At 38.7% G+C, this 27,485-nt stretch overlaps 1 protein-coding gene across 7 annotated transcripts in view; it reads right to left on the bottom strand.

Annotated features, from left to right (window-relative positions):
* Positions 1-914: 914 nt before the first annotated feature.
* Positions 915-27,485, bottom strand: part of svila (supervillin a) — a 352,019-nt gene continuing 325,448 nt past the window's right edge. For all 7 annotated transcript variants that reach the window (XM_043690576.1, XM_043690579.1, XM_043690578.1 and 4 more), the window contains 9 exons: positions 26,627-26,781; positions 25,463-25,568; positions 22,000-22,207; positions 19,393-19,526; positions 18,487-18,642; positions 15,782-15,925; positions 11,639-11,760; positions 11,382-11,537; positions 915-2,445 (listed from right to left, as the gene is read on the bottom strand). In XM_043690576.1, the coding sequence (XP_043546511.1) occupies positions 2,359-2,445; positions 11,382-11,537; positions 11,639-11,760; positions 15,782-15,925; positions 18,487-18,642; positions 19,393-19,526; positions 22,000-22,207; positions 25,463-25,568; positions 26,627-26,781 (1,268 nt within the window). In that variant the 3' untranslated portion in view covers positions 915-2,358. The remainder of the gene's footprint in view (positions 2,446-11,381; positions 11,538-11,638; positions 11,761-15,781; positions 15,926-18,486; positions 18,643-19,392; positions 19,527-21,999; positions 22,208-25,462; positions 25,569-26,626; positions 26,782-27,485) is intronic.

The raw sequence follows: 27,485 nt of genomic DNA, 5'->3' as shown, positions 1-27,485 counted from the left end.
GAAAACAAACAGGAAATGACATCACCACAAACCCCAGGAACCCCATTCAGGACAAACATATAAATAGAAAGCAGGCGACAACAGCTTCGCTTCACTTGGAGGTCGCCACTGATGATGTTACCTAGCCAGGTAATGAAACGTCTGGACATCAAACCTACAGCTCAGCGAGCAAACCTACACCCTAAACCTCAACCTGAGCTACAAACCTTCACAAACTTTGCCATGTTTAGCATTTAAACAAAAATGGCATACAGATCAGAGAAAGTAAACATAAAAAGGAGAAATTGGGAAGCTAAATAAGACAACAAAAGAAAATTCACACTTTTTAATAATTTATTTTATTTTCAAAATGTGTTTAATAATATTTTCTATTAGTGTTCCTGGAATTTCTACAGAAAACTGTGTTAAGGGACTCTTCAGCACAGTAAGATAAGCGTTAACATGGTCAACTCAGTAAACACACAAACCTCTATTGCAAGATTCAAGTTTCAAAATTTACCAATAGCTAAGGTGGGTATAGAAAGGCACTTTGTGGAGCATGGTCAGGCTGAAGAGCTACAGGAAATGGTTATAAAAACAGGAATCCAAGGGCTAAATATTAAACTAGTAAGTTACTGTACGCTTAATAGTTATCTCTTCTCTCAATTAGTTTTTACAGGAAGACAGATCAAATTCTCATTCAGCAAATGCAGAGTTGTTAAAGAATAAAGAGATTTTAAAATAGTTTGGGTAAGTCAATGACAATAAACAGAAAAGACTGCACTTATTTTTTTAACGTTCTCCCCATTCTGAGACCACCTTGGCCTTTGGAAAACCATTCCTTGTGGAAATGATGATTTCTCCATACAACAAAATTACCATTTCTAAGCTCATGTTTTCTCGTGAGCTGGGAAACAGATTCAATTAAAACTTTCAAAAGAGAACTGGATCAATATTTGAGGGGGAATGATTGCAGGGCTATGAGAAATATGTAGGGCAGTCAGAACTCTTTAAAAGAGCCAGAAAATGCTCAATGGATTGAACAACTATCTTCTGTACTGTATGATTCCATGATTAGTTTCCGCAGTAGGTCATAATGAATTATTCACTATATTTTTGGCAACAAAGTCTTCAGCTACCTCAGAATGCCAATCTTGAACCGTCCTGATAAAACCCCAAAAAACCTGCTCCTCTCATTCAAAAGTCTTCTTGCAACTGATTATAATCATGCCTATGGTCATGTTCCTGTTTGATGTTAATTTCTGCTTGAAGTACCTTGGGGTATTTTAATAAAGTACAATGTAAATGACAAGTTGTTGGCAAATGAACTCAAATGACTCTGCAATAAGAGAGTTATAAATGGTAGCAAATGGCAATATGATCAATTGTCTTCAGCTAGTTACAATTAAGAACTTAATTAAACAGTGCCAGGTTCACACAAACTTTGTTTCACCTTTTGTAAACCACCCAGAGAAAGATAACCAAAAAATACAAATCATTTTCAACTTTTATTTTTCTAAATTTTATCACAAGGAAGAAGTTTGTTAGGTGATGAATATTGTAATAGAGATTCTTATACCTCTATCAGAACAAGTTTAACTGAATGAAGCCATTTTTTAAACACCTGCTTCCATCAAAAATTCAAACACTTTTTCTGTAGTATAAACTGTACACAAAAGCAAGGCACTATACATTTTATAGATTCACATAAAAAGTTACTCAATTTGTGTAGCGTTTTCATTATCCCATGCCATAAATACATTTTGTTTATGATAGCATTGAAAGGTACAGACAGAACATTTCAATGACTGAACATGATAGTATGATTATCAGAATGCAAAAAAGGTATTTGTGGCATGATCTCCATACAAGCAGTTTTCGTTCAACTAGCCATCGTGTTTTCTGGTTAACGCAACAAAACTAGAGTGAATATATGTCATTAACAATTAAATATTTAGTCATCAAACCATAGTCACTTTTCATGTTGTATTATATAAATATAAACTCTTCATGATTAGCTATCTGCTACTCACAAAATAACACTTTACAAAATAATTTGCCTTCAAGATACACAGGCAGGATATGGCCGAGTAGCATCTGTTGCCCTTAAGTGCATTGAGGTCAAATGCGTACAATGGCATTGTCTCAATATGTCAACACTGTTAAAATTCACAGAGTTCCCCTCAACATGCACAAATCGACAAAACTCCCCCAAAAAGGCAATGCTGCCCTGAATGTGCAACTTATTTCCATAATGTGCTCTTTGACCAGACCACCGTCCATGACTGATCCACAGATGTCAAAATGATCTTCGGTGAAAGCTCCGTTACTAAGCATGTGTTTTTTTTAAAAAAAACTATGCACTATGCTAAAAACTATTTAGAAAAGGGCTTTTGCTTTCTTCAGTTTAACTTGCTTCCATGAGGGCAGGACACTGAACTCTTCTCTCGTCATTTCCAGTGTCTTCTGCAAAAGAATGCATCATTTCATTAAAATGGTTTCACTTGTTTGTGCAATTGTATGTAGGACATAAAATACTTAGCAACTGGAAAAACATGTTAAAAATGGGCAGTGGATAGAAATTGCACAGATCAGAAAAAACAATTAGGTCACCAATGAGAATGCAAAATTCCCCAGATAACTTCCTGACATGGGAATGGAGGCCCAGCAATCCATTACAGAGATGGAGATAAAATAAGACTTCCTGTTATCTCAGCAGATGACTAAGTAACAACTTTGGATAGAAAGCTGACAAACAAATAATCCACTAATCCACACTGACATTAACTGCCTACTATAGAAATGCAAGTAATGATTCTGCTCCCCCAATTAATAAATGCTATTAAAATGGATTTGTAAGTATTTGTAAAGAAATACAACTGTTACCCAGCCAGCACCAATGCCATAAATTACAGTTACATTTTCCCACTTATTTACAGCCTAATATCAATAGCAGAGATAATAGGCTCACTCTCACCAGCTGGGACAAGTGTATGATGGAGCTTGCTCTGTTAAAAAGAAATTACACAAAAGTAAATATTGTGCTGGTTAAACAATTGCCACAAGAATATGATAACTAAATCATTAGCTTAATTCACTTACCCCTCTCTTCAATCTCAAAATGTGGCTCCCTCTAGTTAAGATTTAAGGTTAGAATATTACAGAATAGAATTTAAAACTCTGATGAAAGACTTTGCATTGGAACACTGTTTCTCTCTCCACAAAACTAAACAGTAGTGAGGATATATCCTGCTACTGATGGCATCGGCAGGGTCTCAGAAGGGCAAGTTCGAATGGTTACTTGCTCAAAACAACAGTGCACATTAGACCTATAGTTTAGATAGTTTATTTAGGATCAGTTTGTTGAGGAATCAGGTTGTTTTTGTTTTTAAAGGCCTTGTAAAGATTTATAAACTAAGTATCACAAACATAAAAATGGCCAAAATTCTGTAATTCAGAAATTACAATTCACAAGGCAGCTATTTTGTGGAAGGAATACAACAAACTCTGTCAGGTCATCACATGCCCTTTAAAACGACCACTCTTAATGACTGCAGATGAACAATATATTTTGAGAATATTGTGTTAACGGTTTTACAATTTTTTTACACCTGACAAAGTAAATTTATCCACCTGAATTTAGTGTTAAGCTAAAATCTCAACTAGAGAAGAATTTCAATCATGAGAGGAACTTAATCAGCAGTACTATCTATAGACTTGACCCTAAAATGAAACATCCTCTGCATTAGGAGTTTTCAGTTTTTCACAGGGTAAAATATATCTGCAAAGATGCACAAGCAATTTACTTCAGTTAATCAGTATTAGTACTGTACATAGAATCCTGACTTAAGAATTCAAGAGTGTTTTTATCTTTTTGTTTTGTCCGCTGGCTCTTTGAAGCATTAAATGCAAATCTACAACATTTTAAATGAATACCTCATGATTTTTTTTATTGTAATAACTTCTGGGATTACATTATACATTTTCATCTCAACTTTTAAAAAAATAACCCATTTAGACATGATATGGCCTGAGTCCCTGGCAGGTAGGCCTTGAACCGGGACAGTCTAGCCCAGAGTAATATTGTAAAGTATAGGATATTTAAAATAGTCAATTCATCTAAAAATAACTTGTAATGAATCCACTTGTTGTAATTTTTGTTATATACATTTACTTAGAAAGACACGTATTGCAATTTTTACTTAAGTGTAAAATAATTTTTCAACCAACCTCGGAATAAATTAAATATATTTAAACAAATATTTTATGAAAAAATATACATACAATCCTTGTTTAAATTTGCAGGTTTTTCTGTCATATCTCAGCCTAAGAACAACTATTTTTTGTGCGTGTGTCATGAATGGTTGATCTAGTCTAAATTACAAGCTAGCTTTAAGTAAACTTATACTGCATCTAAGGTTCTGAAGAGAACTTCTTACATTCATTGCTAAAAATACCATTTTTTTTAAGAGAAATTTCTTGAAGGATTAAATAATAAATGTTTGCTTCTACTGTCTTACCTCAGGTTAATACTTCACAACTATCCTGTCCTGGGTCATGTTTTTTTCCTATTTTTCTTGTGGTTATGAATCTTGGTCTTGGCAATGATTTGGGTTTAGTATTTTAAAATTATCCTCTCAATACAAATTTTCTGAAAATGTAATACTTTAAATGATGCATTAATTTGGTGAATCTCTTCACAATCAAGCTAATTAGGTCATTGCTGTAGCACAGAATAGATTCCTATTTTACTGTTCACTATTTGCATCAAGGAATTTCCCTCCAACATTGAACACAGCCAAATGTGTAATAGAACTTCCAGTTTTTTCATTCGAAGTTAGGAGAAGAGTAAAGGAGAACTGTGCTGGATTTGGGTTAAATTGCAATCTTGTATTGTGCAACCACATGAGCTGGTCTGAGATTTTCCATTTTTTAAAATTAGATACTTAAAAGGCAGCAGAATCGATGGCGTCTGAGTGAAATGAGTTTTGTGGTCAAGAAGCTCCCTTAACACTGCCAAATCTTCCAGTTAGTATTTCAGCTTTACAAATTATTAAGACTGCTGAGGTGCAGTTACAAACAGTCTTCAACCAGCCTCAGAGGTAGACCTGAGATTTTAGTACTACTGTCTAATTTCATACTATAGTCTCCATTATTTGTACTAATTGCTCCTCTACAGCAGATAGCCAGCCTTTAATAAAGAATTGGGCAAAGAATCAAATATGCTGAAGCAGTTTAAAGAATGTGGAATACCAAACCAAAAGTACAAAATCATAATTTTCAACCCTTCAAACACAATGTGATCGCTCCGAAAATAACTTAAAAGTGACTAAAAAGACCAACATGATATTCTGCTGTCTTCCTTGACAGCAGAGGTCAAAAATCCAGATGACTAAATTTTGCTCAAGTGTTTTTCACACCTCAAAGAAGGTAATTTAAATTTCAAAGCAGAATAAAGCTTTGAATTATCAAAATTATAGTCAGGAATTTATATTTTCTCTCATAATAATGTGAAGTGGAATCAGTCAAGGTTGACAGCAAATAACTCTTGAGTTCACTTTGACCTATCTAGCAGCGAGAGATGGGTCTCTTTATGTAAAAGGGTGTATCTTGGTCACAATTGTCTGTGGTGTCTTTTTTGTTCTTGCCCTCTCACTTCATTAAGCTGCATTTCAATACACTGACAAAAGATATAGTTTGTCACGCTCTGTTTGTCACCCACTCTGCCTGAACAAGAAGATGCCAAGTTGACGGATGCCTGAGAATAAATGCCAAGATATCTCAGTGGGTACAGATACCAAGCAGTAGCTCACTTCAAATTCACATCATAAGATCGAAACATCATAAAAGTATTGTTGCATGAATCACACTTGTTTATTAATCAACTGTGTCATAACTATTGGCTTTCAGATGAAGCCTGGGTTCATGTCTTGAAAAGGAGTACTTACAATTTATTTAGATAAACTGCAATGATAGTTAGCAACATATTTAGGCTGAAGTGTTTCAAATGTCTCTGTAAAATTATGCCCCGATGAGTTCAAGATATTAAAATTTTGATTAGACACTATCTTGTCAATCCCTTGTCTATAAATGTCTGCCTGTATAAATTGTACGATTTCCTTAACTGTTGAGTACAAGTACTTCATAGAAGCTATTGATTTAGAATTATAGAGATGTACTACATGGAAACAGACCCTTCGGTCCAACTTGTCCATGCTGACCAGATATCCCAACCTAATCTAGTCCCATTTACCTGCACTCAGCCCACATCCCTCTAAACCTTCCTGTTTATATACCCATCCCATTTGTGCTGGAAGGCCAGAAATTTCTTGCAGTTTATATTAACTATTTTGTATTCTCTTCAAAAGGATAAAAAGAAATTAATCTCCAAGGAAAAAGAAATAAGAACTAAGAATTCAATGCAGTCAATAGAGTCATAGAGATGTACAGCATGGAAACTGACCCTTCGGTCCAACTCGTCCATACAGACCAGATATCCCAACCGAATCTAGTCCCACCTGTCACCACCCGGCCTATATCCCTCTAAACCCTTCCTATTCATATACCCATCCAGATGCCTTTTAAATGTTGCAATTGTACCAGCCTCCGCCACTTCCTCTGGCAGCTCATTCCATACATGTAGTCTAAGGAAAAGTGAAAATGGTAGTTTCAACAGGAGGTAAAAGTTTGAAACTTAATCTGCCAACAAAATCCAATCATAATCTGAAAGAAAAGAAAGCACACATGGTTCAATGAAGTTGGGTGAAGTCACTATACCGAATAAATCTGAGTTTTGAAAGCAATATGCTGGATTTAAGCCCACGGTCACCATCTCTCATGGAGAAACTGGGAGAATGAAATGGAGTCCTTATAGGAAGTGGGGTGTGAGGATGTATAGAAGTAGTAATGGTGGGAGTCCAACCCATTAAGAACAATTTGTTTGAGTTTGACTTATTGTTCTCATATGAACTGAGATACAGTGAAAAGTGTTGTTTTGCGTGCTATACAGGCAGATTGTACCAAACAAAGTGCATCAGGGTAGCAGAACAGAGTGCAGAATACAACGTTACAGCGAGAGAGAGAGAGAGAGAGAGAGAGAGATAAGAGAATTAACATTTGAGAGGCCCGTTCAAAAGTCTGATAACAGTGGGGAAGAAGCTGTTGAGTCTGTTCATATGCATATTCAAACATTTATCTTCTGCCTTATGGAAGAGGGTGGAAGAGAATATAACCTGGGTGGGAGGGGTCTTTGATTGTGTTGGTTGCTTTCCCGACGCAGCAGGAAGTATAAATGGAGTCAATGGGTGGAAGGCTGGTTTGCGTGATGGACTCTTGGGAAGAGCAGTTGCTAAACCATACTGTGATCCATCCAGACAGGATGCTTTCTAACGTGCATCTATAAAAATGAGTAAGAGTCTTTGTGGACATGCTGAATTTCCTTAGTCTCCTGAGGAAGTAGAGATGTTGTTGTGCTTTCCTGTCTGTCACATTGATGTGGGTGGACTAGGACAGATTGTAGGTGATCATTAGACCCATCTCCATGTCAGCACCATTAATGCAGACAGGGGCATGCCCTCCACTCCATTTCCTGAGGTGAATGACCAGCTCCTTTGTTTGGCTGATGTTGATGGAGAGATTGCTGTCTTCACACCATACCACTAAGCACTCAATCTCTTTCCTGTATTCTGTCTCGTTGTTGTTTGAGATTCAACCTACAGTGGTGGTGTTGTCAGCAAACTTGTAAATGAAGTTGGGGTGGAATTTGGCCACACAGTCATTGTGTATAAGTAGTTTAACAGGGGGCTGAGTATGCAGCCTTTCAGGACATTGGGGTTGATGATTATGATGGAGGTGTTGTTGCCCATTCTTATTGATTGCGATCTATGGGTCAGGAAGTTGAGGATCCATTTACAGAGCAGGGAGCCAAGACCTAGGTCTCAGAGTTTAGAAGTTAGTTTGCTTGGAATTATAGTATTTAAGACAGAGCTGTAGTCAATAATTAAGAGCCTGACGTAGGTATCCTTGTTATCCAGTTGTTCCAGGATGGGTGTAGGGCCAGGAACTGTGGACCTGCTCCACTGGTAGGCAAATTGCAAAGGATCAAGACAATTTGGGAGGTTGGAATTGATGTGAGCCATGACTAACTTCTTGAAGCTCTTCATAATAACGGAGATCAGAGCCACTGGGCGGTAGACATTGGGGCATGCTGCATGATTTTTCTTTGGCACCAGGATGATGGTGATCTTCTTCAAGCAGGTGGGGACTTCAGATTGTAGTAGGGAGAGATTAAAGATGTCTGCGAATACTCCCGCCTGCTGAGAGCATGACCGGGGACTCCATCTGGGCAGGTCACTTAAGCGGGTTCATTCTTCCTAAGAGCCAATCCAATGTCTGAGGCGGTAATCATGGGTACAGGTGCATCAGAGGCTTTTGGGGTAAGTGACATAGTTTCACAGCCCTTCTGTTCAATGCGAGAGTAGAATGAATTGAGCTCATTGGGTAGGGATGTACACTTGTCTGCGATTCTGTTTGATTTCGCTCTGTAGCCCATTATGTTGTGTAAGCCTTACCACAATTGATGGGTGTCTGTATGGTTTGTCTCAGCCTCAAGCTTAGTTTGGTATTGCCTGTTAGTGTCTCTGATGGCTTTACAAAGGTTATACTTGGATTTCCTGTATAGGTCAGGGTAACCAGACTTGAATGCCTCAGACCTGGACTTCAGTAGGGAGTGAATCTCCCAATTTATCCATGGTTTCTGGTTGGAGAACATTCAGATTTTCAGCGCGCAATCTTTGACACATGTACTAATGAAGTTTGTAATGGTAGTGACATTCTTGTTTAGGTTGGCCGCTGAGTTCTTGAATATGGACCGGTCCAATGACTCTAAGCAGTCCCATAGAAACCCTTCCGTTGCCTCAGACCAACAACTGCCTTACTTTCTGTATTAGGTCCTCACGCTTCAGTTTCTGCTTGTAAACCGGAGAAGAAGATCGCAGCGATATGATCAGATTTTGCAAAATGAGACTGGAGGATAGAGAGATAGACATCTATTCACACTTCTTGTTAGCACTCTTCTCTCTCTCTCTGCTTATCAGCTCTTTGTTTGTCTATCCCCTTTTCTTCCTCCTTCCCTCTGGGCTCCGTCTCCATGTAATCTCTTCAGCATCCCACCATTCCAACCCCCTTCCACTGATCAGCATAAGTACACCATTTCCCAGCTATTGTCAGTTATGATAAAGGGTCACTAGATTCAAGACATTAACCCTGTTTTTCTCTGAACAGATGGCGCCAAACCTGCTGAGTTTCTCCAGCAACTTTGTTTTTACTTCAGATTTCCAGCATCTGAAGTTCTGTGCTTTTACCTTGGCGAATGCACAAATCATCTTACAAGACTTTTAAGAATCATCTCAGTTCCATGACATCTCTGCAAGAGTTTCTCAGGGCAGATTTCTAAAACAAAAATCTGCTCAGATGTGGTATGATACACCTCTGGAGTAGGTAGGACTTGAACTCGAGTGTTTTGGCCCAGAGGTAGGTACATTTTGACTCTACCACAAGAGGCCCAGGTGTTCTTCGGGGGATGTACTAGGTTCAACCACTTCATCAATTTAATCATTTATTATAAAGGTCAGAAATTGGAATGTTTACTTAAGATTGCATAATGTTCAGCACCATTTGTAACTACTGAGATACTGTGCGTATATTGATATACAGCAAAACCTGAAAAATATGGAGGAGAAAGTGAGGTCTGCAGATGCTGGAGATCAGAGCTGAAAATGTGTTGCTGGAAAAGCGCAGCAGGTCAGGCAGCATCCAGGGAACAGGAGAATCGACGTTTCGGGCATGGATGCTGCCTGACCTGCTGCAAAATATGGAGGCTTGTAACATTCACATGTTGAAAATGCAAACCAATGACAATGTCTAACAACAGAGAATCGAAACCCCTTACACTCAATGGCATTATCTTCACTGAATCCTCACTAATAACATCCAGGGGTTACCAATAACCAGAAACTGAATCGGACTAGTCATAATAATACAAAGTATGTCAAGGACAAGGAATTATGTAAGTAACTCATTTCTTGACTCCCCAAAACCTGCCAATTATTTACACAGCACAAATGAAGGGCATGATCGAATGCTCCTCACTTGCCTGGATGGATGTAGCTCCAACAACACTCCAGAAGTGTGACACCATCTGGAACAAAGCAGCCCATCCACAAAAAAAAACATAAATTTCCCTCTATCACTGACACTCAGCAGCAGCAGTGCTTACCAACCCACAAGATGGACTGCAGAAATGCATCAAGGATCCTTTGACAGGAGCTTCCAAACAGACAACTGCTATCACCTTAGAAGGATAAGGGAAGCAGATGAATGGGTACACCACCACCTGTAATTCCTCCCCAAGCCACTCACCATCTTGCTTGAGAAATATATCACTGTTCTTTAACTGTCTTTGGGTCAAAATCTGGGAACTCCCTCCCTCCTTGCATTTGGATCTATCTAGGCCAAATGGATTACAGCAGTTCAAGATGGCGGCTCACCACCATTTCTTCAGGGGCAACTTGGGATTGGCAATAAATGCTGGGCAAGCCAGTAAAGCCCAAATCCCCTGCATCAATAAAATAAATCAGGTTATATGCAAGTGAGCAGTTAAGCACACCAATGAATTCTCACCACGAACGGGCTTATTGTTTCTCCATACATTACTGGGAGTCTGACATATGGCCTCCTTCTCAAATTGTGCCCACCTGCCGTCTTGCCCACTCTGGCAGACTTTAATAATGTGCTGCCTAAGGTGATTTTCATCATCTAAACTTTCATATTGGATCAGTTTATATGGCTTGGAATCACTATGAGGCACTATTGAAATTTATGCTATTTAAGGGACAAAGGAGTTTGTTGTTAAAAATTTCCCTAAATCTCACTACTTGCTCATACGTTTACCATGCACACATCACAGGAGTGTGTTCATCTCTGATGGGTTATAAATTGCCTCCATAATCCAAAGCAAACATGAACTCAAGTAGCCTAACATCTGTACAGTCCGATTACTGTCAGCTGCACTGGCTTGGCTTCCAGGTACAAAAATTAATGACAATAATTTATGTCTAATTGCATGAAAGATTGGAAATCTATTCAATATCTGGTATAATTAATGTACGTCTCAAAAAAATTTATTCACAATTAAATGCCATCATCTGGAATTGATGTTGAACATTGAACCAATCTTGCATTGGTAAATTTAATGCAAGGCAATCTTGTGAATTTAACATTCGGTGTGTTTTAGGAAAAAAAAGGCCAAATGTGAAATTGTACCAAAGAATACTATCTCTGTTGCAGTTTGCCTAATACAGCTTTCACCACGATCATTTCACATTCAGAGCAGCAGAATTTACCTGGAAATCTTCATCCGTCAAATAAATTTCAAGCTTTAATGGATCAACACCCTCTGGCAAAGGCCGGGCTTGAAGTTCTGCCAGAGGGTACTGCGTCTTACACAACTTGCTCAATACATCCTCTACCAAAATTATTTTATTGCAGCCTTCAGCTTCCTAGGATTTGAAAGAAATAGAAAAGAAAAACAGGTTGTAGGAAACCAATATGAACAGCAGCAGCATGAGGATTTGAAAATAAACACGAGTAAAATCTTTACCGCTTCAGTGATCTCTGCGACATCTTCCCTGTGTTCCCAACTGGGAAACATATTTGTAAACGTCAGTGGTTCAAAACCTGCATGTATCAGGTAGGACTTTGGTGGCTTCTTGGCATTCTTTACTGTCATCAAATAATTGAAGATCATTATATGTTAGTTACCAAGCATCACTCCAACTGTAATCAAATCTTCTCTCAGACAATATACACAATGAAATAAGGAAACACTTTGTTTTGCTAAACCACACATTTAAGTGTATTTAAACATGCATGACCCGCTAAATTTAGTTGGCACAAATCTGCTATAGCAGCAAGGTTACTGAATAATAAACTGATAGAAGAGTTGAGGTCACAATCCAAGCAAATCAGTCTGACATCTTATCACTGACGGCATCGTGAATTTTTCAAAGAATGCCAGTAAATCCCATGGTCAAATTACAGCAAGAGTAGTACAAACACTCACTTCTGTGGTGAAGGTTTCTGCACTGAAAAATGTGATTCTATAATGTCAGCTTTCATAAGGTCACAATAAAGCTGACGGTGGCATCAAATCTGGACAGCAACTGTTAGCCTTTGGAACTCCTTGCCACCAAGTTGTCAGCTCAGAAGCCTTGCGTATGTTTAAGAAAAAGATAGACAGATTCTTGATCAGCAGGAGAATCAAGGGTTATGGAGAAAGGGCGGGAAAGTGGACGCGAGGAGTGTTGGATCAGCCATGAACCTATTGACCATAAGTAATAGGAACAGGGGTAGGCTATTCAGCCCCTCAAGAGTCAAGAATGTGTTGCTGGGAAAGCACAGCAGGTCAGGCAGCATCTGAGGCGGAGGAGAATCGACGTTTCGAGCATAAGCCCTTCATCAGGAATGAGGCTCGTGGGCCGCGGCTGAGAGATAAATGGGGGTGGGGGGGGTGGGGTTGGGGGGGGCGGGGAACGTAGCTGAGAAAGCGATAGGTTTGGATCATGGCTGATCAAACATTCTTCAGTGAAGCTGGAGGCTTTGAATCCATTGGAAGCAGTGAGTTATTGTGGATTATTTCCCATAAATACTGTAACCTTGTGGAGAACATGCTGTGACAGTATAAAAGTACATGTGATGCAGGGTTATTGATTGTCAAGACATTCATAAGGATTACCTTTTCTGTAGCTAATAGTATTAGTTGCTTACTAAGAAATGTTTAAATAATGTTGATCTTGGTTTGTTCATTACAGTAAAGAAATTAAAATTTGAAATCATGAGATTCCTTTAAGACGACCCCCAGGAGTTCAAATCTCTTGCTTACAATCTCTACAAAGAGTGTGACACTGTCTTCATTGGTGTTTCTAACCACAAACTGAACATTCAATTGACTTGGAGTGAAAGCAGTTTCCATCTCAGAAAGTCTAACAATTGAGAAAAAGGGATCAATGCCAATTGCATAACACAAATATAACACGTTAATAAAATACAAAAATCATATATCTACTTGACAACAAATATTCATTAATCTGCAACGTAGTTTTTAGGATGCTGATGGGAAAATTTAAGTTCTCTCCACATTGCTCTAAGTTGTACTACACAAACAACATTGATTACCTGGCAGACAGCACCATGACAGTTATCTGTATAAACCATTCAACAATGATATCAATGAGGAAATCGGCATAGTTGCCAAGAAAGAGGCTAATAACGCAGCCTGCTCTTGTTCTCAGGCATGAATGCTTTAATTGTATGTGGCAACAAGATACCAAGTCCCGTAGTCACTTTTATAAAATTCTTTCATACAATATGGATGTTGCAGACAAGGCCGACATACTTGATGACTGACATGGAACGATGGGCCAAAGGGCCTCTTTCCATGCAGTAAAATTTTTCTGGCTCTGTCTGTTGTCCATTTCTAATTGTGTAATCGGAGATGCAAATGTTGACTTTGCCAATGTTGACCACCTAACTTGAAAGAATAAATAAATTAACAGGCCCATGAAATGCTTAAATGTTACTGCAGTATGTGATCTTTAGCTTTCAACATATGATTCCCACTCCCTTTGTTCTCAATGTGACACTGTGAACATATCCTTGAGATACTCACATAACATGTAGAATATAAGGTGATATGAATCTATGAGACTGTACAATTGAGGATATATCAGATGGGAATCCATTTCATCTTTTGTCAATATATTAGGTGTTATTCACAAATACCTTGTCCTAAACTCATGCAGCACTTGTACAATGTGGCTGGTTTATACTCCATATTAGGCTCCATTTTCAGTCAGATGTCAGACACTGAACATGGGAATACTTTAGAGCTCCACCCTACACAGTGTGCTTTAGCCATGCCCAAAGTTTTAGTCAACTGAAAGCTAAGGAGCAAATCTGGTCTCCAATCAGGAGCGGGGCAGAAATGGCAGATCTTGACACTCGAGGGCTAATGGATGTGGGCCTTCCACATTCCAACCGGGTCCTTCATAGGCCCTGTAAAGTAACAATAATTGATCTCCAAGGCCATCCTGGTGGGCAGCCAAACCAATCTGAAACTGCCCTGTTTCAAAACAGGCCGAGGTTGGGGATGTACTAGGGTGAACTGACACGGAGTCCAGCAGCATCTGTGATTTGGAACACAAACTTTTTAAAATCCATTTATTAATGCTACACATAATGGAGGGTATGTCTAAAACCACCACTTTTATAAACTATCATCTTTCACTTGATGAGTACTAATTACGTGCAACATTAACAAAGAACATTAAATTATATTATTCCAAGATCCTTCAAATTGCCCTCGCCATCCAGTGCGGCCATCCTACATTGAGGACAACGAATGACATAATAAAAATGTTTATAATGTAACAAAAACAAGGATGGCATGACATGGTGGTTATGACTAACCCTGGGTAATGACCTGTGCAACAAAGTTGGAACAGGTCTGGCAGTATCCATAAAGAGAGAAACAGAATTAATGTTTCGATTCCAGTGACTGTTTGTCAGAACCGGCACAACGTTTGAATTCCACCTCGGCAGATAGTTAACTATGAATTGAATAAAATCTAGAATTAAAAACTAATCTAATTGCAATCACTACTGACGGTTGTTAAAAACCCATCCGGTTCACTAACAATTTAGGGAAGGAAATTTCCTATCCTTACCTGACTCCAGACCCATAGCAATGTGGATGACTTTTAACTGCCCTTTGAAATGACAAGTGTTATGAAGATGCAGGTGTGTACTGTACCTTTAAGAGAGACAGGAAGCTGGCAAGGACTGACTGAAAGCACAGAGTGTGCTGAACAATTTAAACATGTAACATCTGGTTGAAACAAATAGTTAGAGTTGCCATGGAACAAACACAAATTCAAATTCGGCCATTCTGTTTAAACAATGCCCCAGATACCAAAGTCCAATCGAATTTGAATTTAATGTTTTGATGACATCAAACCAATGCAATGATCTGATGTTTTGAGGTGTAAAACTGGACATTTGAACAGTTAGGGGGAGAACTGCAAAGCACACCAACAAGTACAGACTGCTAGCTGGAAAGCTCTCTGAAAGGTATTTGTTCGTACGAAAAGGTTGTGCAGCAGAAGACTGAAGAGAAGATGACCCAGAAAAATACAGAGGAAAATCTACAAAAGAGAATTGACAGCTGGCTGGTTTTGAAGCATGATTATTTTTTGTAAGTTTTTAATCGGACCAGTATTGTAGAGTGGGAGGTAAAAGATAGGTTGAAGAGAAGGGAGTTATAAATAGTTGTGGTTTTAATGTTCTCTTTTGGACTTAAAGAACAAAACTGTTAATTTTTACTTTAAATAGTGAAATCTGGGATAGTGTCTTGTCTCTCAAAATTTAAGAGATTAGGTGAGTTTCTCTGTGTGTCAGGTTTAAATTAGGAGAGTGTTTTACCCATGACATAACACAAGCAAGCATTCAACTTGGGCAATTCGAGATGGGGAATGAACATTGCTTCAGCCAGTAATGGCCTCACCCCATATGCAAGTAGAAAAAAGGCCCAAAACATGAGAAAATAAATACAGGGTGGGGAAAGAATCAAATAAGCAGTAGAAGGTAACATTACAACGTAACCACCTGTAAATTAAATGATTGAATTCCAACTCCTAATTAATATCTTCAATTCTTTAGATGGTAATTGTCAATATCTGCAGCGTACCTTTGCAGTATTGTAGCACTGTCTCCATTGCACATTTCCGGTCGGCGTCCCAGCGAATTCGGGCAGACCCTGTGATTTCATTTACTGTGGGCCACCAGCCCTGCCAAAGGTATACCTCGTGGTGATTGTCCACCAAGAATAAAGCTGGACATAAGAGACAGAAGATGCTGATATACACTGGAGTACTGCAGGTTTCTTGAAACTTAGCTACTAAAAGTATCAGACTCTCTTTTTGGTCAGGAAGGTATGGATTTATATCTGGTATTGCTGGTGAATGTTAAGGAAATTGTTCATCTGTGATTTAATAGAATCATAGAATCCCTTCAGTGAAAACAGGCCATTTGGCTCAACAAGTCCACACCAACCCTTTGAAGATCCATTCCCCTACCCTATTACTCTACATTTCCTCTAACCAATGCACCTTTCCTACACATCCCTGAATACTACGGGCAATTTAGCATGGCCAATTCCCCTAACCTGCACATCTTTGAACTGTGGGAGGAAACAGCAGCATCCGGAGGAAACCCACACAGACATGGGTAGAATGTGCAAACTCCACACAGACAGTCGCCTGATGCTGGAATCAAATCCAGGTCCCTGGCGTTGTGAGGTAGCAGTGATAACCACTGCGCCACTGGGCTGTCCTTTAAATCACAACTCAACTCAGATTTCTTAGGCAGAAATGCCTGAGGTTGGCAGACAGCTCCAGAAGGACAATTAGTGGCCAGTTGACAAGATTTTTAACAAGCCTATTCAGTATCCATCAAATCCTGACAGTGGGCTGAATTCGTGCAGAGTGAGATATCTGATTCCTCTGTGAGGGGACATCCCACCCTCTGCTGGCTAATCTGATTGGCTCTTCCCACAAATTTGTTCTCAGACTGCCACCAACTGTACAAAGTGCAAATGTCAGTAGTGGACAGATCCACTAAACAAAGTGTGGAATATAAAAACATTTATAAAGAAATTAAATATCATTAGATACAACCATTAGAAATCGCAGCTCTTATTTATATCAACTTTTATAGAGCATCACATCAATAAATAAAAGCAAGAAATAACAAAGGATTTTCTTTAAACAAAGTCTGCTACAACACAAATTCCATTTTTGGTGCAAATACTTCCTGATTCCACAGATAATCAAGCAAAACTAAAAAGAATTGGCCATCCCACATCACCACTATTCCATCCTCCAGCTTAGACCACAAGAAATAAGAGTGGAAGTAAAGCCATTCGGCCCATTGAGTCATCATGGCTGATGGGCATTTCAACTCCACTTATCTGTACTCTCCCTGTATTCCTTAATTCCTTGCGAGATTAAGAATTTATCAATCTCTGTCTTGAAGACATTTAATGTCCTGACCTCCACTGCGCTCCATGGCAGTGAATTTGACAAGCCCACCACTCTCTGGCTGAAGAAATGTCTCCTCGTTTCCGTTCTAAATTGATCCCCTCTAATTCTAAGGTTGTGCCCATGAGTCCTAGTATCCCTGCCTGACGGAAACTATTTCCCAGTGTCCATCCTTTCTAAACCATGAATTATCTTGTAAGTTTCTATCAGATCTCCCCTCAACCTTCTGAACTCTAACAAATACAATTACAGGAGCCTCAGCAGTTCATTATATGTTAGGCCTACCATTCCAGGGATCATCCGTGTGAATCTCTGCTGGACACACTCTAGTGCCAGTATGTCTTTCTTGAGGTGTGGGGCCCAAAACTGGACACAGTGTTCTAAATGGGGCCTAACCAGAGCCTTATAAAGTCTGAGCAGCAGCTTTTACATTCTAACTCTCTTGAAATAAATGACAACATTATATTTGCTTTCTTAACCACAAACTCAATCTGCAAGTCAACCTTTAGAGAATCCTGTACTAGCACTCCCAGATCCCTTTGTACTTTGGCTTTATGAATTTTCTCACTGTTTAGAAAATAATCCTTGCCGGTGTTCTTTTTTCCAAAGGCCAAGACCTTGCATTTGCTCTCATTGAATTTCATCAGCTATTTCTTGGACCATTCTCCTAAACTGTCTAAATCTTTCTGTGGCCTCCCCACTTCCTCAGAACCACCTGCCTGTCTGCCTAACTTTGTATCATTGGCAAACTTGGCCAGAATGCCCCCAGTCTCTTCATTCAGATCATTTATAAATAAAGTGAACAGCTGCGGCCCCAACACTGAACCCTGCGGGACACCGCTTGTCACCAGCCGCCATTCTGGAAAAGAACCTTTTATCCCAACTCTCTGCCTTCTGTCATAGAACCAATCCTCAATCCATGCCAGTAGCTCACCTCGAACACCATGGATCCTCACCTTACTCAGCAGCCTCCCGTGAGGCATCTTATCAAAGGCCTTTTGGAAGTCTAGGTAGATAACATTCACTGGATTTCCCTGGTCCAACCTACTTGTTATCTCTTCAAAGAATTCTAACAGGTTTGTTAGGCACAACCTCCCCTGAGCTTGAGTTTCACAGCTCTTTTGTTCCCTGCAATCCCAAGCAATTAAGGTACCACCATGAGACATCTACTCATCTCCATCTCTAGCTATCTATATAATCTACTGCCCATTTCCCAGGTGGTTGCCCTTTCAGGAACAGTCAATTCATTCCTTGTTCAGTACTTTTGATGCAACCGTAAATTAGTGGAATTGGATAATCACTTTTCAAGCATTTATATTTTCAGATCATCCACTGAATTTAGAAATAAACCAACCTGGCTGTTGGGCAGTGTATAAATCTTCTTGTAAAAATGGCATTGAGTTAACCATGGTGGGCTCCCTGGCAGGATATAGGTACTCAGTGGCAACAAACTCTCCAGATGAACTACTGAGGATAAAGAGTCGAGGAGTGAAGTTGAATTTTCCAGGATCTGTGAACAAATTGTGTTTTTAGATTTCAATCATACGAAGAAAGGAAAAGTTACTAATACTTCAAATGGCAACATTATATTGAAAGCAGGGTGTTCTTTCAATGATCCGTTTCCCAGAATCCTAAACCATCCATCACAACCACTGAAGTAGTACATCTCACTCAAAATATACCACTTTGAACTCCACTAATGTTGTGTTAGAGTACCATCCAAGATTATGTACTTAATGTATGGACTGAGGCTTAAACACAATCTTGTTTACAATACCTCCTTCTGCAGATAGGAGTCAGGTTCTGTCTAATGATACTCCTGTGGTGTTGTCAGGATTTACAACACTGAATGAGTTATACAATTGCAAGTTATTGTTGATTGAGAAGTGAGAGTGAGCCATTTCAATCAGGCTGAAATTGAGCACACCTTCGACTGTTAACATATTAAACCGTCACTTATTGTTCGGTTATATAGACAAATGTTAATATATTGAACATGTACTTAACAGTTCATTTTACAGTTGAGAAAAAATAGAATATGGGGCAGAATGTTATAATACATTGACTCAGCTAGTACCATTGCTCTCTAGACAGAAAGGAATATCTTTCACACTATTCAGTGCAGAGTGCGATAGTTACTTTTTCGCAAACTAGAAACAGTTTGAAGTACATGGCAGCCATAAAGAAAGACTTGCTTAGACCTAATACCGTCACTAATCACTTGCAGAATTATTTCATACTCAATCAGAAACATGGTTACCTTGTAACATGCAGTCGTAGGCTTTTCGGTCTCTTCTTCCCAATGCTTCAAAGAACGTCACTGTTTCAGATCCCTCGTCACATTCATGTATGGTCACATTGATACTACTGTGCAGTCCTGCTTCCAATGGACGCCTGTAAAATATAGTTAAGTTAGTTTGTAGTCTGTTGTAGTTACAAAGAGTGACTAATGTTTGGTCAGAGTATAATCTACCATTAGTGTTGTGACCTTTTAAATAAATGTATTGACATGGGGCCATGCCAATCTGCAGTTTTCTTCCAGAAGGGCAAAAACAAAATTGCTTCAAAAGGAGGGAAAAGGAAAGGCTGCTCATTCTTTTTAAAGCAACATGCACAACCTTAAATCATTCCAAGGCACATTAATTTATTTATCTACTTTTTGACAAAATGTTGCTAATACTTTGTTACAAAATGTGGCAACCAATTTGTGCTTAGCTAGAAAGATAAACATCAATTTAATAAATGACCGGATATCCTGTTTCAGTGATGATGGGTGAAGAGTGAATCTCATTCAGGACAATCACGTGAACTCCATTACTCTTTTGTATAAATACATCAGGGGCTTTGAAAAAAAATTATAGATAGGTAGGGCCTTGTTTAAAGTTTCATTGAAACAATATTACCTCTATAAGTATACAATAAATGGCAGGACCCAGAGGAACATTGATATACTGAGGTATCTTGAGATGCTAATCCATAGCTCCCTGAAAGTGGTAACACAAGGTGGTAAATAAACGCAGTGCCTTCATTAGTGGGGGCATTGAGTGAAAATGTTGGCAAATCATGTTGCAGCTGCATAAAACTTTAGTTAGGTCACATTTGGAATATTGTGTCCATTTCTGATCGCCAACTACAGGAATGAAATGGAAGCTTTGGAGAGGGTTTGAAAAAGATTTACCAGAATATTGCCTAAATTGGAGTTTTTTGGCTCGAAGGAGAAGTTGTACAAACTTGGGTTGTTTTTGCGAGGCTGAGGGAGCAACCTGATAGAAGTATATAAAATTATGAAAGCGACTGATAAGGTGGATTATTAGAGTCTTTTCCCCAGAGCGGAAAGATCAAATACTCGGGAATAAAGGTTTAAGGTGAGAGGGGAGAGTTTAAAGGAGATGTGGGAGGGAAGTTTTTCTTTCACACAGGAGGGTGCTAGGTACCTGGAATGCGCTTGTCAGGGGAGGTGTGAGAAATAGAGATAATAGCAATGTTTAAGAGGCATTTAGATGGGCACATAAACAAGCAGGGAGTGGAGGGATAATGGACCATGTGCAGATGGGCTTAGTTTGGAACAACATCATGGTTGGCACAGATATTATGGGTCAAAGAGAATGTTGCTGTGCTATAGTATTGCATGTTCTGATGAGAGGTCCCTTCATTTGAGAAATTTATGATTTTTACAAAGAGAAGCAATTACTGTTTTTAAAACATAACCTTGCTAATTTAATGAAGATCTTAAGAATAAAAAAAGCAACTGTGGTGAATTATATGCTATTGATTTGAAAAATGTTATATTTCATTTTCTTGAGATTGCAACAATAATAGCCATGATGTGGAGGTGCCAGTGTTGGATTGGGGTGGACAAAGTCAGAAGTCACACGACACCAGGTTATAGATTTCTGACGTTGCAGCTGTAATAAGAATTTTAAACACTCTGCATACAAGATGTCACTGCTTTAAATCAGTCCATCTTAAAATCTCTAACCAAGAGTTGAAATTTAAGCTTGCATTTACTGAGTGAACAACATAGCCATAACTGCATGATGATAGATCCAAAGATAATGTGTGTACTATAATATGAATATGCTACATCAGTGTAACAGTTCATCTGTATTCTAATGATATCACCTACAAATGGACAGCAAACCTTGGCCTCAATGTCAGCAAACAGCTCTTATGATGTACAATGGAATTCTTCGTACTCAAGCTTAGCACAGTGAACTTTGCAATGGGTCAGTGAAATGAACATTATGGCTATAAGGGCAGATAAGAAATGGAATACTCTGCAATGAGTGGCTCACTGATTGCCCCCAACAGCCTCTCCACATCCATCTAGGACAGTGTAATTTGGTCAGGTATTGCCCTGACACTGGCCTGAACATTAATCTCCTCTGTAATGTCAGCACGTGATGACTGCAGTTTGTCTGAAATATAGGAGGTGTTGCATCAAGATTCCTTTGACAGCAGATTTCTTCCCCTGAGAGAGACATGAGCTACACAGTCACACAGCACCATGATTCAGATGCACTCCATCTTTCCTTCCTTGCTGCTGGGTCATTGTCCTAGAAATACCCACCCTATAATATGTGGAAGCACAATTACATGGACTGCAATGGCTCAAGGCCATCACAGGTTTTGCACTTCAAGTGAGAATGAGTAATAGAGAGTCACCCATATGCTTAGAACACACTTTTAGAAAAAGTTTTCTTCTGTAGGAAAGCATTTAGAACTTCCTTTTAATTGTTAAAATAGTGTATTTAGTCAAAGACTAATGTTCCATGTGGAATACCTACATTTAATTCTTTTACAAAAATAATTTACACAAATACAATTCTGTGGTGATCCTTGCATTCCCCAAGTATTTGTTACTTACAGTTCCTTGATTTTGTTGGCTTCAGTCCTTCCTACCACTTTTGTATGTGGTTGCGCTTTGCAACCATGCCATAAGTAGATGACTGCCTTGTTGACATTCAGCAAAATCATGGAAGTTCTGGATCTCAGGCTACTACAGTGACACGCAACTTCAAGCAAGTTTCCTTCCATTGGAAGCTCTCCTCTGACACAGTACAACCGCCAGTCACCTATAGAGGGCAGTAACAGAAAGCACATCAGGATAATTATTGCATGCTCCGTATAAACTGAAAATCAAAAACATTTTTCGTGCACGTGGTCTATTCCAACAGATGGCTTCGCCATGTTTCATTTTACACAAATTCCCAAAGGATATGAGAAAATGTCACAGCATTCTCAAAATACTTACTTTAGAATTGTGTAAAAGGCCTTTTCTTTTCAGAAAATGTAGCTTTCACTTTTCTAAGTCAATGTTTTTTTTTAAGAAGACTGAGATTTTTTTAACCAACACAATGCTCTTTGGAATGCCATGATTGAATGTGCCTCCATTCCTCGTTCTAGCAGTGTATTCCATACCCTAACCACTCTGCATTAAAAAAGCTATTCTGAAACCTTTTCGTCATGTCACCTCTGGGTCTTTTCACTGTTAGCTTACATCAATGCTCCCAATTCCCAATTCTTGATCCCTCTCCAATGGGAGCAGTTTCTTTTTATTTACTAGATATCTAGATCCCTCAATTTTGAATGCCTCTGTCAATTCTCCTCTCACACCTGCTCTCAGAGGTAAATAATCTCAACTTCTCCAATTTATCTGCATAACTGAAATCTTATCTTCTGGAACCACTCGTATAAATCTTTTTTTGCATGGACATAATACCCCAGATGGGGCTGAAGTAGTGTTTTATTCATGCTAAAGTGTTCTTTGCTTTTGTACTCTATGTCCATGCCCTATTTATGAAGTACAGGTTCCTGTATGCCACCAACAACACTTTATCAATCTACACTGCTACCCTCAATGATTTGTGCAGATAGACTATATCCCACTTCTCTCCCCAGGCTTGGTCTCTCTGCTTATGCTCCCCTTTCAGTTATACCCTTGGTTGATGTTACATTCTGATGTCTGAACAAAGAAAGGTACTATTTCACACATCCTGTACTTAATTTCCACCGGTCCAACTACTCCATCAGCCAATGTCTTCCTCATGTTTTTATTATTTTGTTGAGTTTATCATGTTTAGAGATTTTGTGTAATTTAGGAATTCTGAAGTTATATCCAGTATACCCAATTCTAGGCCATTAATGTAGATCAAGAAATACAATGGTCTAAGTACCAACTGTTGTGTTTCCTTGAGCTACTGTTGAGTAACAAATAGAATTGATTCAGTTTACTTGAAATGCTCAAACAGGTTTATTAATAGCTTAGACTATAACTTGCAGTTACAGATAATTATATATATGCAAGCTCCTGCTAATATGATCCTCTCTGGATTGTACATGGCAGTCAGTCTTTTGGCTTGCATCCTTGTCCTTGGCTCATCAGCATATTAAACTTCGTAAGTAAAACAACTCAAAGCAATACAGAAATCCTCTTTTATTATACCCTTCACCCAAAGATAAAACACAAATATTAACAGCAAAAAATACACATACAATAGAGTAGTTGCAAAATTCTTTACATGCAGAACCAAGAATTGAATGATCGAAGGGTTTAAGAGGGTTTAAGTATTGATGGTTTACTAATCCTTCTTGGTCATGTGATGGTGTAACCTTCCAGAGATTTAAACTTCACACTTGGGTGTTCAATGTGTCAGATTCTTGCATATTGGCATGTTAATTGTCAACCTGGTGGTCTTCTGCACCTCCATTACCGGTGTTCATTCTTGCTAGTGTTTTATGCATAATTTTGTAGCGTCTAGGCTTGCAACACACTTTGGATACCTCTGTGAATATTGATTGATTGATTGTCACATGTACTGAAGTATAGTGAGATTAAACTGACTGGGCAGTGGTTGGATTTATCCCAAAATCTTATTTTTGAACATTTCTTCAGAAATTATTATACATCAGAAGACAGTAACAGATTTTAATCAGTATTTACAGAAAATAGTAAATTAGTCAAGCGCATTCTACACAGAATAACTCATCTTTTGATTTGCCCATCATCTATCTGCCTTTATTATCTTACCTTCACTGCCCTTCCAGGCTGACATTATTATTTTGCAGCTCTATGGTAGCACAGATTTCTTATGCAGTTATTAAGTCAGATTGAGTGGCAAGAGTTTAAACTTGCCTTAATTTGCCTGGGCCACAAACCAGCTGTGACTAACCCTCTGTTAATGTTGCTTGATCGCAACTGTAAGGAGGTAAGGAATATTAGTCAGGAAAAATCTTCCTTTGCTTTCAGTGACTCTCCAATATGTCTCCATCTACGTGTACATTTGACATCTGCAACTCAGCAATGTAAGTATTAAACCTAGATGCCCTCTGCTAAAGCTGAACTCTCTCAGTGCCCACTGACAATCACTACATCTGCATTGGAGGAGGATTGGGAAAAGACATCCCATTGATTCTTAGGAAGTATGTGACACAAAGGGAATAAAGAATGAGAATGGAACAAGAGTACAATATACTCAAAATCAGTTACTTAAAAAAAAACTGTTTTGGAGAACATGAATAACTTAATTGTATTTTAAGTGATTGGCTGGACCATTAAAGATAGTAGGCAGAAGTGGGTACTGCACATCCTGGAGATCAGAGTCAAGGTTAGAGTGGTGCTGGAAAAGCACAGCAGTTGGGCAGCATCCGAGGAGCAGGGAAAATCGATGTTTCAGGCAAAAGCCCTTCATCAGGAATAAAGGGCTTTTGCCCGAAATGTCGATTTTCTTGCTCCTCGGATACGGCCTGACCTGCTGTGCTTTTCCAGCATCACTCTAATCTTGAAATTAAAGATAGCACCAGAGTCAGCTGTATTGGAATGATTTGTGGGCTAGAGTGAGTATGAACGACAAGTTTCCTAATTACTAACCTAATTCATGCTCTTCACTAAGATTTTATTGAATTCAGACTCAATGTTCCATGGTGGGATGTGAACTCAAGACCTCTAAATATCAATACAATATCATGACTTCATGAAAGCAAATAGTAGGCAGCTTACATATAAAAAGACATGGCCAATAAGCCATGTTGTGGATTAAGCCCTGCAAACAGAATACCACTTTAGACACTAGCATTTGTATGACATGGAGTACACTAAGCGCATTCTGCTGCTTTTATGGGTGAAGAAGGCTGTGCAGATAACAGTCCAGAGGAATCAAAGCAAGCCTGCACAGCAGGCAAATTAATTTCTCCTCAAAATTTTTTAATCTGTAGAGAATTATATGGTTGAGTTCAAGACTCTGACTGCAACATATTAAATTTGCTTTGTCCAATTCTATATCAACTTGCTAACACATCTAACAAAACACAAAACCATAAAGGATATTTACTTTGTGAGCTTTCTTCTTCCTCTTCCCTTTTGCCAGCATGCACAATCATTCCTCCTTGGAACAGCTGTAAGAAACAGGGTGGCTCCTTCCCCTGCAGCACTTGGACCTGCAATAATACAAGGTTTAAAATAAAAATGAAGCGTTAGAGCATTTTTTTTCTATTAAACAAGTTCAATTAACTTTTTACAAGGGAGAGAAACACACAAATCAAACTTTTCACTTGACTAAAATTTAATACCATAATAATAGTCACACTGGTTCTTTCATATGAAGAAAATCTTTCAAATTACAACTCATGGATTTTACTGAAGAAATCAATACAAAGGCATTATAAAAGGCTTGTTCATCACCACAAAACAACTAATATTCCAAGGTAAAATTGAAAGCTGCAAGAAAAACAAATAACAAAATAAATAGGGTAAAGCAAAAATAAACCTAGAGTTAAACATGACACATACATGTAAAATTATTGTTTCTTTTGGCATTTCAAGTTTCTTGAAAATCTCCTTCCGAAACCTGAGATCTATTGCAATCTCAGAGTTCAGAAACATCTGAACTCGTGCTGCTGGTCAAATGTAGACGTGATTCAAAAAATAAAGACTGCCAACTAGTCAGCCTACAAGACTGAGTAAAAATGTGAGTTTGTTTCAACAGAAAGATGATTGCCTAATATGTATTTAAAGCAAATGAAATATACAAATGTACTCTTGTGACAACTCTATTAACTCCAAAGGTACAGATACAAATAATATCTCTGAAGTGCAATTGGAGTTACCAGGATATAGTGTAAAGGCAACTTTTTAAGAACATAATCTGTTTCAATTTTGCCTGTTTCAGCCTGTTTGCTTCAAAAATAAATAGTCATACAGCATGGAAACAGACCTTTCAGTTGAACCAGTTGATGCTGACCATGTTCCCAAGCTAGTCATTATTTAACAGCTTACCTCTGTAATCTCTATAGTGATTTCTGAAGATGCAACCTGGAAGAGTGACGAGCAGCATTTTGTTTAAAGAACAAATTATTACCAGAAACATTAAAGCAATTATTCTAAAATAGGAAATATAATCAGTTTGTAATATCCCTTTTATACAAAAGTCACAACTGTTTGTCCTTTCTACGGTAGGACACTGCTATTCACCATTTTACACATCGGGAAGACCCACCTGTGCTCCTCGCTCCTCGTCTAATTCTACAGTCATGAGAGCTGATGTTCCTTTCTCACTCACAGTTGAATGACGGCCTTGCCAAAAGTAATACACACACTTCTCCTTTCCGACAGCAGTGTTTCGAACAAGCTCGGACTTCTGCCTTTTACCAACTATGGCAAATATAAAGAAATAAAAACAGATTGTGCATCAACAGAATCAATGGATGCTCCTATGTACTACAGAATCCATCTCCCTGGAGAGCATTTTCTGTTTGCAACATTTTCCACCTCTTGACCCAATTGTCCCAAACGCTGCCTGCCAGTGATCCATCTGTGATAAGAGATGCTTTGGATGTGTCTTTAATAATAGCTCAAAATGTTTTTCTTATTCACTTGTGGGATGTGGCTGTTGCTGGCTGGCCAGCATTTATTGTGCATCCCTTGTTGCCCTTGTGAAGGTGGTGGTGAGCAGCCAACTTGAACTGCAGTCACTTACTGTAGGTTGACCCACAATGCCATTAGGGGTTAATTCCAGGACTTTGACCCGTGACACTGAAGGAATGACGATATTCTCCCAAATGAATGCCTTGGAGGTGAACCCTCTGGTGGCAGTGCTCCCATGTATCTGCTGCCCTTGTCATTCTGTACAGAAATGTTCATGGGTTTGGAAGGTGCTGTCTGAGGATCTTTGGTGAACTACTATAGCATAGTTGTAAATACTCACAGCTGCTTCTGAGTGTCAGTGATGAAGGGTGCTAAATAATCAGCAGCCTGCTGCACATCTGCCTGAATTTCGACTTAGGTTATTGTAAAGACACTACCTTTGAATTAGCTAAGAATAAACATATGTAAACAAATTTTCAGAGACCTAGTTT

Source organism: Chiloscyllium plagiosum, chromosome 5 (genome assembly GCF_004010195.1).
Source record: "Chiloscyllium plagiosum isolate BGI_BamShark_2017 chromosome 5, ASM401019v2, whole genome shotgun sequence".
In the NCBI taxonomy this organism is placed as follows: domain Eukaryota; kingdom Metazoa; phylum Chordata; class Chondrichthyes; order Orectolobiformes; family Hemiscylliidae; genus Chiloscyllium; species Chiloscyllium plagiosum.
This window is presented reverse-complemented; position numbering and strand designations above follow the sequence as displayed.